Raw genomic sequence first — 18228 nt, 5'->3', positions numbered from 1 at the left:
ACTGAAACTGCGGATGATGCAAGTTTTGTTAGTGGCTGCCATCAGGGACCTTGCCGAATGGCCAGAGGACTGTGGCATTACAAGCCACGGTCCTTAATGGAACCAGCAAGATTGCTGGTTGCTTCCTGCTGTTTGCCCTACATAACGAACTCATTGTGTAATATTTACGACAAAGGTAATGAGTTTCTTCCATTTTTGCTCGTAATTCTATGTCCGATGATATGTCCGATGAAAGACCAAGGCCACGATTTTGAGCGACGAGTTGCGTAGCAACACAGTCAACTTTGGACGTCATGTTCCCTTCTGAATATTCAAGATATTTTTGTTTGCTTGTTTTCTGCTTTGTTTTCTTGAACTTTATTTTAATTTAATTTTAATTGTTTTTATTACAATTACTTATTTTTTGACTGACAAGGAAAATTGTTGAAATAATTTCGGAGCATGCGTTTTATGTTTGGATATTTTAGACTACCTTTCAATAATTTGACCTAATCCTGGAAATTTTCCGTTTGCGCAAATAAAATTAGTCTTTTCACCTACCTTCAACCAAGATATTTTCGTTGTTTTGGGGATAGGCAATTGGCATCCAACTCAGCCTGAAGAAGGAACCCTCTCTTACATGGTTAACATGTAAGAAAAGGTTCTGAACCATCTGTCACAGTAATATTTTTGCGCTTCCTCAGCAAACCTTGCTACATGTATTTGTTCTTCCAAACTATTCCAACGTTTCAGTGCTAACGTAAAATGATATATCTTTAACACTCCATACTTTGATCTTACTTGATGATCCTTCCGACAAAGATTGTCGGTGTGATCATCTTAAAACCTTTCAAACTTTTGAATGAAGCTCTTTTACAGGATGGAATGCTTTCAATATAAGCACACTGTTTTCTTATAAATCTCTGAGCTTATCGATCCTGGGAGGCCCAGGGCAGATAGTTTCCGCCCGTTTTTGCTCCCTCCCCCCCCCCCCCCCTCTTCTCCCGCGACAATCTGTCCCTGGGTCTCCCAGGAGGTTTTCCTAGAAACACCCAAGCTTACCACATTCTAGGAAATGAAAGGTAACAAGATACGTACTGCACGAGTGGGGCACTGGCTGGCATCCAGCATTGTTTTTCCGCCAATCATTGAAATCCTGTCTTGAGGTATACAGATTTGTGATGACCAAACTGCCTGCAGAACATACGCCCCCGGCTCCGCAGTTAGTGGTGGCTCCAGCAACCACGAAAAGGACCATAGACAATATGAATATACGACAGAGAGAACCCTAAGAACAAGGCATACGGTGAGTGTCTTTCTTCCGGCCGTTTTCGAAGAATTGTCTACTCTCGATATAACTCACATCACCCTTTTTCCATAGACGCTGTTCACGGATTAAAGCGAATCCGATTGTGTTGGTAAGAAAACTGTCAAGGAAGAAGCAATTCAGGTTATCGAGGTAGGTACAAAGGAAAAATTTAACTTAGGGTGGGCGAAAGCTGCAGAGAGTAGAAAGAAAGTAAATAAGTGTAATCGGATGATTTGGAACATGGATATAATGTGACGCGTACACAATCATGGTGAAACGCGCAAGCGGAAACAATTTGCTCGATCCAGATTCCTCATATTAGATCGATTCTGTTTAGGAAGACCGTTTTAATGAAAAAGAGATTGCAAAAGTGATAATATATATTAAACGGATATGGAAGTACAGGGAAAAAATAATGAAATCTTACAGATGAAAAGGAATTTCCCCAAGTTATGACCTCGTCTTAAAATTGGTGGGATTTTTCCCTTAGACTCTTGTCTGCAGTTTCACTTTCCTTCTCACGATTCCACTGTGTTTTTCACATTACTCTTGATACACAACTAGCTGCAAATAAGAAATGGAACTAAGAACTTTGAGAAGATTAGTAACTGCTTGACTTTTATCCTTAAAACATTCTATGCAACAAGGTAAGCAACAACACTTGAAATCGTTTGCGTGACAGTTTTTATTCGTGTACGGGCAGTTCTACCAAAGTAGAACGTTGGAAATACCACAATTCATGGTCTCCCCCTCAGGAGATGTTCTTTACGCTCTTTACGCCCTTGCAAAAATCGGTTGCTCTCGTCTTCGAGGTTTTCCCCATATTCAAAACGGAAGCAAAAAAAGACCCTGGAAAAAACAGCGCATTGCGTGATCCTTAAGAGCCAACCAATGATGAGGAATCCGCCATTCTGATAAAATTCTCAGTATTTACGTTAGGACACACGTCCCCTAAAATAATGCACTGGCCATAGGTGGGTTACCAATTCATGATACGCAATCATTAAGTATAAGGATTAGTTATTTGGGTTAGTATAAGAGTTAGGATAATTGGTGATTGCACAGCATAGAAGGATGACCACTTCCTTTAGGCGCCACTTTAAAAACCGATAAGAACCTTGAGATGAGGTTGGGGCTCGTCAAGCAATAGAGAGCTTTAGCAACGACGACGGCGACGACAGCGAAAACGTCACCATTTAAATGAATTCGCGTTTTTTTTAAACGTCGTCGCGATTATTCCAACTCGCTTAAAATTTTAAATGTAGGTGAAATTTCCTGAAAATGAATTCTTGGAGACCTCATTCAAGTTTAGAAAACATCCCAACAGGAAATTTTACGTCCTAGTCATGCAGTGACGGCAAAGAAATGTACTAACAAGCACAATGCACGTACAGAGTAGTTGTTTTGTTCATTGAGCCTAATTTGCTGTCGTCGTTGCTAAAGCTCCCTCATTTATCTGAGGAGAGCGTTTGCATGGCACCATCCCTTAGAACGACTACGTAGGAAGTGACGATCCAATTCTGCAGTATGTAAAGAGGCGCAAAACGTGACCACTTTTTCTTCATTCACATACCGCACGAGACTTCATTCGCTTCCGCATACAGTGAAATTCCGAATACGAACCACCAGAATATAAGCCCCCCCCCCCCCTTCCCCTCCGCCAATGCATGAAGTTCAAAAAATCTCAGACGATAAAATCCTTGTGATAATAAGGCCTCCAAATATTAATTAGCTCATGGACTGTTAGTGTAAGCTGTTTTAAGCTGTTAGCTTAATGTTTCAAGCTGCTTTTGTGTCAAACGCAACCAATTTTGAAACACAAACTTTCCCCAAAAATAAGCTCCTCTCAATCCGAAAATAAGCCCTTTTAGAAAATAACCTTCGAAAAAACACCAACCTAGGCTTTTTTTTTTTTTTCGGAACTTTACGATACTTTTACGAAGATTTGTTATCCAATCAGAATTTCACGATAGCTGCAATTAACCATGCACTAGAGCTCACTTGTGCCCCTTAGTTGCTTTACACTCTGTTTTTTTATAAGAACGTCTAATTTTGGAGTTGAGGCTGAACGTTCTCATATTTTTTTGCGATTTGAGACTGAAAACGAACTTAAGATGTTCTTAAATTACATCAGTGGTATCATAGGGGGCCCACACAATGTGGCTGTGTAGCCGATTGTTATTATATAGTAAATGCACTGGATTTACCGTTTGCTTCACCTATAGCGATATATCGCTAACTATGTATATAAATCAATGATAAATAAACGTTGAATTACCTTATCTGTGGTATATAGTCGTCCTTTTACCTCAAAAGCGGTTTTTTTGAGCGATTTTGAAGGATTTTGAGTTTAAAAAGGGGAAGGGAGGAATCAAAGTTTTGAAAGGGTTCCAGCGCCGGAGCGATTTTTCCCCCAAAAAACGCATCGCTCCGCTTTCAAACTTTACAGCATAAAGGTCAAAAGATTCAGGATTCTTCTCGTACCTTCCAATTGAAAATCCATCCAAACGGCCCGGAGCTAGTCCTCGAAGAAAATCAAAATCCCACAGTATTCGAGCGACTGGAATGCGTAGCAAGATTCGTACGTGCCAGCCAGAACTTCCCGCTCATTGCCCCTTTCTGATTGGACGACGTTAGACAATCGTCCAATCAGAAAGGGGCAATCAGCGGGGACGGTTGACTGGCACGTATGAATCTTGCTACGCATTCCAGTCGCTCGAATACTGTGGGATTTTGATTTTCTTCGAGGACTAGCTCCGGGCCGTTTGGATGGATTTTCGATTGGAAGGTACGAGAAGAATCCTGAATCTTTTGACGTTTATGCTGTGAGTGAAGTTTGAAAGCGGAGCGATGCGTTTTTTGGGGGAAAAATCGCTCCGGCGCTGGAACCCTTTCAAAACTTTGATTCCTCCCTTCTCCTTTTTATATATGGAACAGTCAACGGCGAACTCAAACTCCTTTCAAAATCGCTCAAAAAAACCGCTTTTGAGGTAAAAGGACGACTATATACCACAGATAAGGTAATTCAACGTTTATTTATCATTGATTTATATACATAGTTAAGGACATATCGCTATAGGTGAAGCAAGGGGTAAATCCAGTGCATTTACTATATAATAACAATCGGCTACACAGACACATTGTATGGGCCCCCTATGGTTGTATACACTACATGTATTTCAGTAAATCAATGCGGACGTGACCAGGAAACCTATCAAAGTGATTATGGCAAAGCGAGATGTGTGTCACCCTTGTCAATCAGTGTTATACAAAACATGCCCTTAAGTATTTTGGTTAATTTACATTTGTTACCTTGATTTTATACACAGATTAGCAAAATAAAAACGTTCTTAATTGACTCTCAGTCTGAGGAATGTTCTTATTACGTTCTTAAGATTTTGGTTAATCTCAGCCTCGACGTTCTTATAGAAAAGGTTCTTATAAAACAAACAGAGTGTACTGGAAGTCGCCCTTGAATTTTTATTCTATAGTAGATTTCTTCTCCGTTCGTTGTGAGCCGACTTTAAATTCGGCTGGTTCAGAACTCGTTTTGTTAACTTTTAGGGCCTAAATACCAATAAAATATCATCTCCATGGCAGCTGGCTACCCTTTCTGCATAAAAACTCCAAACAATCCCCCACCAAGGAGTGAACAAGGTGAAAGCTACATACTACACGTACAATTTCACGGCACTGGCAAGAACCAACACACCAAGGATTACGAAAAACTTGAAAGAACTTTGCTGACAGAGTACCTAAAAGAAGGCATTGAAGGTAATTTTCACGAAAAACTGATGAAGGTGACGTTTAATATCACTCCCATGCAAGACGCGATCTCCTACTGCGAAAGAACGTTGGAGAGAGGAATACATTGTTTTCAACGTGTATACCACTTTCTCGGTCACACAGAAACCCAACTAAAGAAAAAGTGCTGCTACTTAATGGCAGTACCCCATGAGGAAATTTATGACCTACTAGCAAAGTTTGGCGACTTTCTGTGTGAGCGAGACGTAGAAAAGCGAGCCAGAAAAATAGGCATGCTCTTGTCGCCGCTTAATATATCCCTGCTACTGGATAGAACCCAGTACAAGATCGAGCCAGACGAAGAACATGGCTTTTTCAGATCGTACACATTCACCGAAGGATGCGGTTTCATGTCGCCTGAATTCTCTGCCGAAGTACAAGGAAACTTAACGATTGATTATCAGCCCAGTGTTGTTCATGTGCGCTTCCGAGGTGTCGAAGGCACGCTTGTTCTCAAAGAAGATTTGGAAGACGTTAAGGTGCAGTTTCATCAATCGATGCAGAAATTCTCGACTCGAGATGAGGACATGCCAATATATTCCAACTTCATTGGTGTAAGTAATTATTCCCGCCCTTATGAGAACGGCTACCTGGACAGTCGAATGATAATGCTGCTGGCTGACGGAGGAGTTCCCGCTGAAAATCTGATGGAGTTGCAGAGGAGCTACCATGAGTTATTAGAGGGTATGTGCACCGAAACAGCCGAGCTCTTCCTGCGTTTGAAAGGAGAATTCGATCTTCTGCGGGAGATACGAGTCAATGGAATTGATGGCCATATGAGGGAACGTTTGCAAGTTTTCAGAAAACAAGAAGTAGATGAGATGAACAAGGCTGCTGGATACACACGAATTCTCGTTCCAAAGTCTCGAGAGGTGTTTGCTGTTTGTGACCCTTACAACAAGCTGAAGCGCGGAGAGTGCTACTTCAACCCAACAATGCCAGAAGACGAAGCCAGAAGTTTCCCTGACCCCGAACAGAGATTTCTAGTGACGCGACGTCCATGCCACCATCCCGGAGATATACGTGTGTTGAGAATAGCAAAGGACACGCAAGGGTACGAGAACCTGCGGGATTGTTTGGTGCTGCCCGTGAAAGGCTCTCGCCCTCATGCTCTTGAGTGTGCTGGTGGGACCTTAGCTGGCGACAAGTTCTTTATTAGCTGGGATAAAGATATTATGCCGAATAAGGTTAGAAAACCCTGCCATTACCCAAAGAAAAAAGCTCCTGGAATTCGACATTCCCTCGCTTACATAACTTCTTTCATTCTTTGGTCGTACTGTATCAGCCCTCGAATCAGAAATGAAAGAGGTCGTAAAGAAATGCGCCAGTATTTCGCCACCTTTACTGATGATCTAACAGAGAAGATTGACGGGACATACATGAAATATGCGTCTGTCCTCGGCCCATCATGCAAGGAATGCCGAAAACTGAGCAAGTTGTTTTATCAAGCAGTCAATTTGATGGAAGACAGAGTCGTCTTGGAAAGGGAGTGGTTGAAGCTCGAAGAAAAAGAACCTTCAAGTTCAACGTCCTCTGGTGAGCCATCCCCATCCACAGCCGGCGGTGAAAGCTCGCCTCTTTTGGCCAATGGCTGTCAAGACGAAACCACCTGGCAGGTCAGAGTGCGACGTTTTATCCGCCGATTTAAACCACCGCGTAAACAAAGTAATGTGGTGCGAGAGACGATTGAGGCGAGATCCAAGGACTTTGTTGAGCGCGCGCAACGTGAATTTCGCTAGGGCGTTGCCTTGGAAATGTTGCGGCCACAAATAATTTGCGTGAAAAGGAGAAAATATCATACAAGTACGTTACATTCGACGGATGTTTGGACAAATCACAACAAACATATCATTTAAGTTGAAAGACAAAGTATCCTGACATTTGCTTTGCCATGTAGGTCGCAATATTTTTTCTAGGTTAACAAAGTTAAAAGAACATAACGTTGAACTATAGAACATTGTGGCATTAAACTCCTACTGAATTACTACATCCTGTAATTAATTATCCGTAGAGGACCGAGTAGATTTATGAACGTCTGTGAAAGTAGATGTAGAGACAATATCGAGTTTTGGATACGCATGTTCTTGTTGTAATTTGCAGGGGGTGTCTTTAATCGTCGGCTGAATCGTGATTCATATACAATGTTGTAAAAAAGCGTGTCTATTCCATTTTGGGAAAATATTGTTTGATTTATATAACAAAAATGAACCAACTGCTCTTTGCAAATTTCTCGATGGCAAAGTCCACTCAGAAACGTGAATCAGGAGTGAGAAAAATTCTTGAGCGGTTCCTCCCTGTGCATTCCGTCAGTACTTAACATTTGATCAGATTACTTTTTCGCTACCGCCATTCGCACTCGGAAGGAAATTGAAACTGCGCCTAGACGCAGGCTGTCGGTATTGCAAGAATCCGACGCCTCGTAGAACCAATTAGAACTACTACTACGTAATAGATTGAATAAACTAGACAGCCATGCTATTATTGTAGTCATCTCCTACTTGATTACATGAATTTAGAAACACGTTACTGAAACACAACGGTTTTTGATGAGGTCCTCAGTTGTCCTGCGCTCGATTCTGTATTTTCGCGTGCACTTTATTTCTGTATTAATGTAATGGGATTTTGCCAAGACAACGTGACAAGAAATGATTGAGAGTGTGTAACTGTACCCTTACGTTTTTTTTTTTGTTGTTGTTCGTGATATTAGCTCAGTTTTGTTCTGCATGGTGGCAGGAGAAGTCTAAAGTGATTTATGTGAGGCTAACAAGGGCGCTTTATATAGTCTTTGTATAGTCGTTTGCGGTAGAGCGTAATACTGTACTACATTTGACGGTGTTTTGTACCGATTACAACACATTTTTCTGGGCAAGCATATAAAAATCCGCGCCGATCCCTCTTTTCGCCGATTGCTCGTGATATTTTGCTACGCGGTTGTATTCCTTTTTCGCGCAAATGAACGGAAATAACTGAGAACTTGCCTTCAATGTTTGATTGACTTAATTAGCCTTTTACGTACCGCGTAGCGAGATGTTCACTACCTCTCTCCTTCGCAGAAGCCTCTTTCGTGCTTGAGTGGAGACAAATAAGGTGAGCGTAGTAACGGAGGATCGCGGGGCCGAGCGGAGACAAATAAGGGACTGGAGAGAGTGAAATAACGAGGAGCGCGACCCCTTTTACTCAATTTCCGTTTTTCTTCCCATCTCCGACCTTTAGCTTCCTTTTTTTATGAAGGAGCCTCTGCGGAGGAGAAAGGTTCACTACCGCGTCAGAGGGCTTAACTCATGTAAACTTTACATTTACTTTATGTTGATTTTGTGTTGTTACTTTAATTTTCTAGTGAAAGGAAGTCACTTCTGCAGACTCAATTGCTTGTCGACTGTTATGCTAAAACTGCATGTGTCATATTAGATACCTAACTGAGGCTGGAAATTCAAAAAAAAATCACTTCATTTAAACAGGCAGTTTGAGAAGGACAGAGTGGCTAAAAACATGTATTAAATTTTAGAACATTTCAGCAGTGTGTTTGAGTACTCGGCATACTATCAAGCATGCACTTCGGTTAATGTCATCCACGAAAGGTGCATTATATTTTTGTGTACAGAGAAAAGGCAAACTGTAGAAAGTAGAAAATGTCTTGGAAGGCGTTGGCTTTGGAATTTAGCATTTCTTCCAGAAAAAGGACGATGGAATTTCAAGGTTCACCTTGCACCTCTGCAAAAGAATAATGCCTATTTCGCCATTCTTTCAAAAAACCTCACGTTGGAAATTTCATGCATGGCCACTTTGCCTTTGTATTAAAAACTGACGTTGGAAATTTCCACATAGCGGCCATTTTGCGTTTACTTGTACATTGATGTCACAAAGAACGACATTAGAAATTTCCATGGTCGAAAAAGGCAAATGGTTATTTTGTCTTTACCGATGGAAAGCAGCATATCCCAACAAAAATCATTTTTCAAAATATCTTGCAAGACAAGCTAAATGTTTGGCAAAATATAGTCCGTACTCTCCGTTCGAGATCGCGCAATATTGCAAACCTTCGTTTGAATTCGGTAAAATTAACTTATTCTTTTATGCAAAATTTTGACGCTCGACAAACCGATTAACGCAAATCTTGCAAAAATACGACAAAAATGTTACACTTTGCTTTCCTTTATCAGAATTGAGCTATTCTAGAATACGACGCGAGGTTTTTAGAACGTGTTACTTGCAATGCGATACCAACAAAATCAGGGGTGGCCAGTCTATCAAAGTCTGATCTCTCTTCCGGCCGTGTTCTCGAAATTATCTTCTTCGACCGATACTCACCTCAGTCCGGAAGTGAACATTTTTTGCCAGTCAGTCATACCGATCTTATGCAAACGGTTCAAACCTTTAGGGCGATTTCAAGTGAACTCATGATACTCTCTTTTGCCGTTTATCCCGGTAAAACATCGCAATGAAACGAAGCAGTCTTAACGGTTAGATGTTGATCCCAGAAGAAGATCAGTATACACGTATAAAAGTTATGACAAGTGTAACAGCTATGGGGTAAAAATTGATGGGACTTTGCCTTTAGACTCGGTACAGTTTCCCTTAGAACATGGGAACTGTTAGGAGTAAAGGGCTACGTTATTGGCTGGCAAATGCGAACTCAGAACATCTGAGTACAAGAAGATGGCTGAAATTATATCTGATTGGAATCCTGTGTTTGCTTAAGTTATAACTTCCTGTCTACTCAACTTATGGAAAGTGAAATTGTTGTCTTAGGGAAAAGTCCCATCAGTTTCTACTCCTTGTGGGACTTTTCCCTAGCTAAGATTTCAGTTTCACGTTTCAAGTTGGCAACCTATGAATACAGGAAGATGGCTGAAATTATTGGAATCCTGTTTTTGCTTAAGTTATGACCTCCTGTCTACTCAACTGATGGAAAGTGAAATTGTTGTCTTAGGGAAAAGTCCCATCAGTTTCTACTCCTTATGGGGCTTTTCCCTAGCTAAGATTTCAGTTTCACGTTTCAACAGTAACTGAATATGATTGCTGACCGATACTGATTTGTGTCATGCGGTTCGACTAGCTTTTTGACCTGAAGATGAAATCTCTAGATGTGTCCATTCAATGATGTTTGAATTTTAAGCAGGTTTTTGTTTGTTTGTTTGTTTGTTTGTTTAATTAAGCGGGGATCATGCCCGGAGGGGAAACCGTGTCAAGTTTTCAGTCGGGTATCCTTTTTTTTTCCTTCGTCGTAGCTTCAAATCTACACATTAACTATTCATTAAACTCTGCTATCTTCAAGAAATGATCTTTTGTTCTGATTCTCTTTAACAAAAACGGCCCAATCAAAATCTATTACCGGCTCGTATATCACGAGGGAGAGAACCCCCTCATCCCTACCTGTGTGACGTCAAATCAGTTTTTTTGGATTTATTCATTAAACCTGGATTAAATTCTGTTCGTTCCTAGAAGGGATGTTTTTGTCACTATTGTGGCGGCCATATAGTTTACATGTTTTAGACTCAACTATGGCGTTTTCAAAAAAAAAATTAACCCTTTTAAGCGGTAAATCGAAAGGATAACTTCTAAAAAGCACTCGACAGTTAAAACGATGGAAATTGGAGAGTTCCTGGCGAAGAAATCCTGCCTTGTTTGACAGTTGTAGAACCACAATGCGAGGAGGAAAGGTCATTGATAGGCTAAACCACACGTCGCATAACTTTGTCGAACTTCACAAAAACGTTAAAGGTTTGATTGTCAATTTGTACTAAAATGTTTCATTTAGGAAAGCTTTTTGACTGTTTTTCTTTCTGTTTTTTTTTGGGGTGAAACGAGAACAATTTGTAATCTTACACTTTTATTGAAATTGCATAACCAGACAAGAGAGGATCTCTTGACCAGAATAGAAAACATGTGGTCATTACGTTATCGTAATGCAATTTCAGTATAACGATAAGTAACATAACACAAGTGAATACGGAAACAACATCACGCTGTCTTTGTGACTCAAACTATTCCATTAGCTAGGATAATTTTAAAAATCTGCGAAGCATACAATGGGAATAAATAAGGCCACATTAAGCATCCCAAGAAAATGCCTTTAGGGGCATCTTGTTTTTATGCAAACTGAAATTTGGGATAATTGGTGATTCGCAGCGTTGAGACATGGCTCTTGGGAGTAAAGCTATAGAGTTAAAATGTTAGATGTTTGAAGACGATAAAAAGAAAAATAGAATTACAAAGGAAAAATTATCACCATCCAGATGAAGCTGGGTAATTTCCGCAAATTATTGCCTCTGCTTATCTCACTAAATTAAATAATTAAGTCCGTCCATACTCCATACATGAATGGATATAGGCAGCTGTAAGTCTGCATATGGTAGGATCAACAATGTTAAAAAGAAAAATAATTTTAGAATTATCGTTAAAGATCATTGAAATGGGGATATTTTCTTATTATGTCTTCGAAGAACTTAATTTGAACGTAAATTATCGAAAAGGTGGCAATGGAGTATAAAATGCAATTCATGTTCAACTTCATTTAAGTGGTAGAAAAGGCAAATTCAGAGATTTTCTGGGGTTTTGGGTATTGTGTGTCTGCCAGTTTCAATCTGTAATCGATGATTTCCGAGACGAAATTTATTTATCGTTTTCTTGTGAGAGGAATTGTTTATTATGTTCAAGAAATCAGCTTTGTGAGAGTCAGTTTTAAACATGGAGTAAAACTTCAATTTCTTGTTTTGTTTCATCAAATTTAATTGATGCTGAGTCAATTCTTTGTAAACCGTTAGTCGAACCTGAGAAATAAATGAGTTGTTCTCATTTAAGTTTAATGCGTTTAGTTTTGATTTTTTACAGAGGTCATTAAGTTTTTGCACAAGGCTTATCTGTTTGTTGTCTGCCATATGTATTGATATTTGTAAGCATTGTTTGGCAATACTGCACCAGTACAAGAATAAAAGTTATGACCTCTGTCTTCACCTCAATTTTAAGAGGCAAGAAGCAAAACTTTATGAGACTTTACCCTTAGACTTCAGTTTTACTTACTAAATGGGAGGTGTTAGGAGAAAAGGCTAGCTGGGTTGGGTTGCAAACGCGATCTCACTAGAACATTTGAGTACACTGAAGAGATGAAATTATAGGGATCTCAAGTCACCTGTCACCTTTTAATAACTTCCTGTCAACTTATATTTCATGAAACTGGAAAACCGCAGTCCCACTTTTGTCAAGTTGTTGTACGTTATGGTGCACAACTACAGCTGAAGAAAATAAATTTTCGTTTTAACTTTTATGTGCAACAGGTTAAGCAACACCACAAAATATGCCGTGCGGTTCGACTACTTTTCAGTTACCTGGGGATGAGATCCTTAGATGTGTCTTTTAACTAGATTTTTGTTTGTTTGAGTAGTTATAGAGTTGGGAGTACCAGCACACTTTTCGAACTATATGGCCATATAGATATGGCCATATTAAAACTAATAAGTGGAAAATTCCGTCACTTCATTGGTTGCTGTTAATCAGTGTCTTATATGTGAAAAGAAATATTTGAAATACATGTGTATTTATCTTTGAAGGGATCCGTTTTTTTTTTGTCAAAATCGTTTCTTAAATGAATTATTTTTTCAAATTGGTTTCAAAGTTGGTTTTAGTTTTGAAGCGAATTAGTATAAAAAATATCATAAGGGGCTTGTTTTGCGAGATGATATTAAATGTGATTTTGCAAGTATATCTTCAAAATATCTTTTATTTACACCATCGAGAGCCTTAACCGGGTTTGCTACATTTGTTATCTTATTGTTTCCTAAATTTAAAGGGGAAGTATCACGAAAATTTGATGGCATTTCAAAACCCAAAAATGTTTGTCTGACAACAAAAACAAAAAAAATAATTGTCTAGTTTTGTCATAAATTATCACCCCAGTGCAATAAACCTGTCGATTGGTGCCTCTGGCCAGCGACAGAGTAGGTCAGAATGGATTGAAACTTGAAAAATGTTAGGCTAATGTTTTTCAAGTTTTCGTATGTTTGGTTTCCAAAATGCGCAAGAACGGAGTACGGGTTGTTCCTGACAAGAATTGAGTTTATTTCTCTACTCTCGTTGGTCAAAAATTATTTTATAGCAAAGTGAAGGTCTTATTTCACCATTGTTAATAAAAGAGGTCAAAAATCCCGTGATACTTCCCCTTTAAATCACCAGTCAAATACTTCATCGACTGTATTTGCATTGTATTAAGTCTTTGTGAACATGCATGCAAAGCAGTTTGTGACGTCATGTGAGGAATAGACCCATGCCCCTTACTAGCTCGGTCATGGGACAGATGATGGCTAGATTTCGTAACTTTTACAGCCTATAAAAAGTCAAGATTTGGTTGAAAAAAGGCGCAAAAAGGCTCAATGTGTTTCGAACAGGTGCAAAGGTTTATTTAAGCAAAAAAAAAATTTGGGGGTTAGGTGCGCTTTAATTTTTGGACGAGAGGACGGCGACAAATTGCAGGATGACTTGAACCACCTTTGGTGGCCAACTTTTAACACGAACCAACGCTACTAAATTTCTCCGGGTATATATTGATGAGCACCTTACTTGGAAAGATCATATCAGCTATCTATGTAAACAAATCTCTAAATCAATTGGAATGTTATTCAGGTCCCGCTTCTATCTATCCTCAAAAACTAAACTTACTTTGTACTACTCGCTAATTTATCCTTATATTACCTATTGTAATTCTACATGGTCGTCTACATACATAACTAACTTAAATAGAATTTATTGTTTGCAAAAACGGGCTGTGCGAGCTATTACCAATTCAGACTATCGAGCACATTCTGCTCCTTTATTCTCCAAATTAAAAATTTTAGACATTTATCAAATCAATACGTTTCTAATAGCGAAATTTATGTACTTTTATCATAACCTTTTGTCTCCTTTGTTTTTCAACTTGTTTTTGACAAACAATCAAATTCATGGCTATAGCACCAGAACTGCCAACAACTATATATCGCGTGCATCATTGCCGAGCTAATCTGAAAAAATTCACAATTCTTTATCAAGGCCCAAAGATCTGGAATTCCCTTCCTGTTACAATCACTTCTCTGACAAGTTTTCCCAACTTTAAGTATAAACTGCTAGAGTTTTGAATAAAATAATCGCAATGAATTGGCAAAGCCGCACACTTGTTGCACAAACTATATAAGCATATATTTTTTAGGTACGAGGTGGCCTCAACTATAAGCCTGGTGGTTTCTAGAGGTCACCTCTCCATACATTAACCACTCAATTAATTGTAAATATATTAGAAAGAAAGGCAAATAAACTTCAAACTTCAATAAGTTATTCCAGTGGTCTTGTATTTGGGGTATGGAGTTTAATACCAAGAAGTGTAAGGTTTTAAGGGTGGCTCGTATAAGATCAATCGATGATAGGGACTATTACCTTGGTGAGATTAAGTTAGACTGTGTTGATGTTGAGAAAGACCTGGGGATTTTGGTTAGCCACAATTTAAGCTGAAATAATCACGTTGATGTTATTCCCTCGAAAGCCCAAAAAATGCTTAACGTCCTTTACAGGAACATCAACGATATTAATGCGAAGAATTATATCGCTTGGGTTCGTTCACGCCTTGAATATGCTAGCGTGGTATAGTCACCACATACTAAACGAAACATCAACAACTTACGGAACAAGTTCAACGCAGGCCTAGGGCTACAAGATTCATTCTTGGAAGGGATTATTCTGAGTACGAGCGCCTTAGTAAGTTAAATTTATTACCCTTGAAGTATCGTAGTATTTCGTTCTTGTACTAAGCCGCTTAGAAATGTTGATCATTTAACGCTTGATGTCCCTTACAGCAGGACTGACGTCTTTAAGAATTCGTTTTTTGTTCGGATCTGTCGTCTGTGGAACGATTTACCGCTTAGTTTAAGAGAATCAAATACCTTGTCAATTTTCCGTAAAAATTAGATGAACTTTTATTATGATAAGTTTAAAGTTGTTTTTTTTTTTTAACTTTACATTGTATTTTACCTGATTGGTCCATTTGTGTAACTTTTAAGATAATTTTATTATTTAATTAATTCTATAGATTTGTTCATGATGTAATAAAAGGTGGCTTATTTTTAAGGGGTCTAGTACTCTGTTTTAAGCCTACCTCAGATTCAACGGCTGATTTGATTTGATTGTAAATCTGAAACTTGATTAAATTAAATTAAAATGTCTCTTGCTGCTCTATAACTTACAGCTTTGTTTGTACTACCTTGTATTGGATATGGTTGAGATTGAAGAATGAGATCATCAGTCGTTGTATCTCCCGACTTTTCCACAAACATGTCATTGTGTGTTATTCTTTGTTTTGAAAGTTCACTTTGAACATAATTGCGATTGACAACTGAATACCCAAATCCTTATACGAGTTATGCTAAGAAAATGGGTTGGGTCCAAAAGCCAACATTTACCTTCCCAGGATTTGGCAGTGGTATTGATATTCACAAAGCAATCGGAAAACTGCCGAAACATAAAAGCGGGTGGACATTGCCTGGGCATAAATATACGGGTCCATATAACTATCTTGAAAATCAAGTGAGATACGACCCAACAACAGGAGAAATACTTGAGATGAACGACCAACCAACAGGCAGATTAGATGCTATTACCATGCAACATGACGTCGATTATTCTGTATGTAAGGATGATAAAAATGTAAGAACAAAGCATATCGACAATGGCCCTTATAATGAGAGACAGTGGGGGCATTGGTTGGCTCGAAATATGATCAACACAAAGCAAAAACGTGGTCTTGGGTTTCCAAAAAACGTCAAAAGCTGTCGAGTAAAGAAGAAATCTGGCAAGAAAAACTAGCAGATGAACTACATAAACCCATAGCGCGTAACTTTACTCGGCGGCGTGTTTTGTGAATCATATTAATGAAATATGGGCTGCTGATCTTGTTGCAATGCAACAGTTCAGTAAATGGAATAAGGGTTTCAAGTGTCTTCTCATGGTGATAGCTATCTTCATTAAATACGGTTGGATTGTCCCATTAAAAGATAAAAAAGGTGAAACTGTAACTAAAGCATTTCAAAGCATCTTCAAAGAGGGTAGAAAACCAGAGTACTATGGACCGATAAAGGCTCAGAGTTCTACAACAAACACATGAAAGACTTACTCAATAAACACACGGCATAAAACTGTATTCGACAGAAAATGAAGAAAAATCATCAGTAGTGAAAAGATGGAACAGAACAATCAAAAACAAAATGTGAAAGCAGTTCACTGTCCAAGGCAATACACAGTATTTGGATATATTACCTGAAATATTGAAACAGTAAAATAACACTAAACACAGTTCAATAAAAATGACATCGACAGAAGCATATAAGAAAAAGAATGAAGGAACTGTTAACTTCAACCTATATCAGGTGATATGAAGCGATTATCATCCAAACCAAAATTTAAAGTTGGTGATAAGGTTAGGATAAGCAAATATAAAAGGAAGGTATTTGATAAAGTTTAAACACAGTATCATACACAGTATTGGACAGAAGAAGTGTTCAGTATAATCAATAAAATCCAATATACTAATCCAATCCGCACTAACAAACTAGTTCAAACTAAAGGATCTCAATGATGAAGAGATAGAAGGCAGCTTTTATGAACCTGAATAATTAAAAGTAAAACAAGAGGTATTTAGAATTGATAAAGTTATCCGGAGAGATTATAAGAAGAAGCAAGCTTTGGTAAAGTGGAAAAGATACAGTGATGACTTCAATTCTTGGGTTCCATTGAAGGATTTACAAATAATCTAAGGTAATATTTAAACGCAAAAAAGCGTTAATGGCAAAAAAGGATGGTTCATAACTGAGATATATTGTTGGGATACAGAGTTTTTTGTGTTTTTCGTTTCTTATTGTTAGTTGTTAGTGACTAGCCAAGAGTATGATTATTGTTGGTTTTTTTTTTTACATAAGAATTTAGTTTATTGAATATAATATAACGATGGCGAACAAAAACAAAAAAGAGTTAACATCGACTATTTTAAGATTAGATTTTCTTCTCAATGTTTTTGAACCTGAAGATGATTGTCTAAATTGTATGTTGACTAAGACGATAGATAGGGCCGGGAAACTCATAAATTTGAAGCCTTCGTGATATGATTAAAGATTTAAACGACATTTTACAAATTTATATCGACCAATTAGACGCTGATGATGAAATAGTGATTGTGATTTGATTAATTTAAACGCACTTTCAAAAAGACTCAAAAGAGAAATTATTATAGTACATTATAATGGCAAGAGGTATAGTAAAACATTGTACTGAAGAATCAAGATTAACAGCGATTAAACAAAGCAAAACAAAATACATGCTAAACAAGGAATGGATCTGTGAATTTTGTAACAAAGACTATAAACTGGCTGGTAAATGGACTCATTTAAAAAGCACAAAACACCAATTAAACGAACAAAGGCAAAAGAAACACTTGAATAACGCATTATAAAGGTTCAAATGAAGACAACAATTTTTATTTGAATTTTTTAACACACTTTCAAAATAAACTTAAAGGTAAAATAATTATAGTATATTATAAAATGACAAAAAATCAAAAACAAAATAAAAGCAAAAATATTATCTCAACTAATAGTATAATGAATAAATCTTATCTGAATAAGCTCACAAAAGCCGAGCTCATTGAATTGCTTCTTAAAAAGAACACTCCAACACCTGCTCCACGAACCAAAAAGATGATTAAAAGACTCATTCCAGCACCCCATAAAAGTGTCAAACAGATGGTCCAGGAGTATGAAGACAATTATATTATAGCACCATCACCAGAGTTCAGCGACGATATAATATTACCACCGCCGGTCAGTTCAGGGATGGATATAAACCAGTTCCTGTATGTACCACAAACTAAACGAAATGATTGGTCACAACGACCGATTCCAGCTCCCAGAACCAAATTTTTCAAACAACACAAGCCCTCACAGGGTATACCAAATCATATGAAATCAGCCTGAAAGACGATGAAGTTCCATTAATTCAACTCCAAGATACAAGATTAGCAATTGAATGTAAAAGATTTTGACTGAAATGACAGGCATTAAATTTGTTGAAACGTTGGAAATCACGTTTGAAAAACAACAAGGAAAAGAAACTATTTACAAAGAAGC

The 18228-nt window shown here is 38.1% G+C and overlaps 1 protein-coding gene across 2 annotated transcripts; it reads left to right on the top strand.

Annotated features, from left to right (window-relative positions):
• Positions 1-1133: 1133 nt before the first annotated feature.
• LOC146466876 (uncharacterized) lies at positions 1134-7570 on the top strand. 2 transcript variants are annotated; one of them, XM_085126755.1, is made up of 3 exons: positions 1134-1285; positions 1361-1397; positions 4853-7570. In XM_085126755.1, the coding sequence occupies exon 3, from the start codon at positions 4882-4884 to the stop codon at positions 6829-6831; it is 1950 nt and encodes a 649-aa protein (XP_084982881.1). In that variant the 5' UTR covers positions 1134-1285; positions 1361-1397; positions 4853-4881; the 3' UTR covers positions 6832-7570. The 2 variants fall into 2 exon arrangements, with proteins under 2 accessions (XP_084982881.1, XP_084982879.1); XM_085126753.1 differs by having other exon boundaries at positions 1361-1438.
• The last annotated feature ends 10658 nt before the right edge of the window (positions 7571-18228 follow it).

This window comes from Pavona decussata, unplaced genomic scaffold (assembly GCF_977016875.1).
Source record: "Pavona decussata unplaced genomic scaffold, jaPavDecu1.1 SCAFFOLD_140, whole genome shotgun sequence".
Taxonomy (NCBI): domain Eukaryota; kingdom Metazoa; phylum Cnidaria; class Anthozoa; order Scleractinia; family Agariciidae; genus Pavona; species Pavona decussata.
This window is presented reverse-complemented; position numbering and strand designations above follow the sequence as displayed.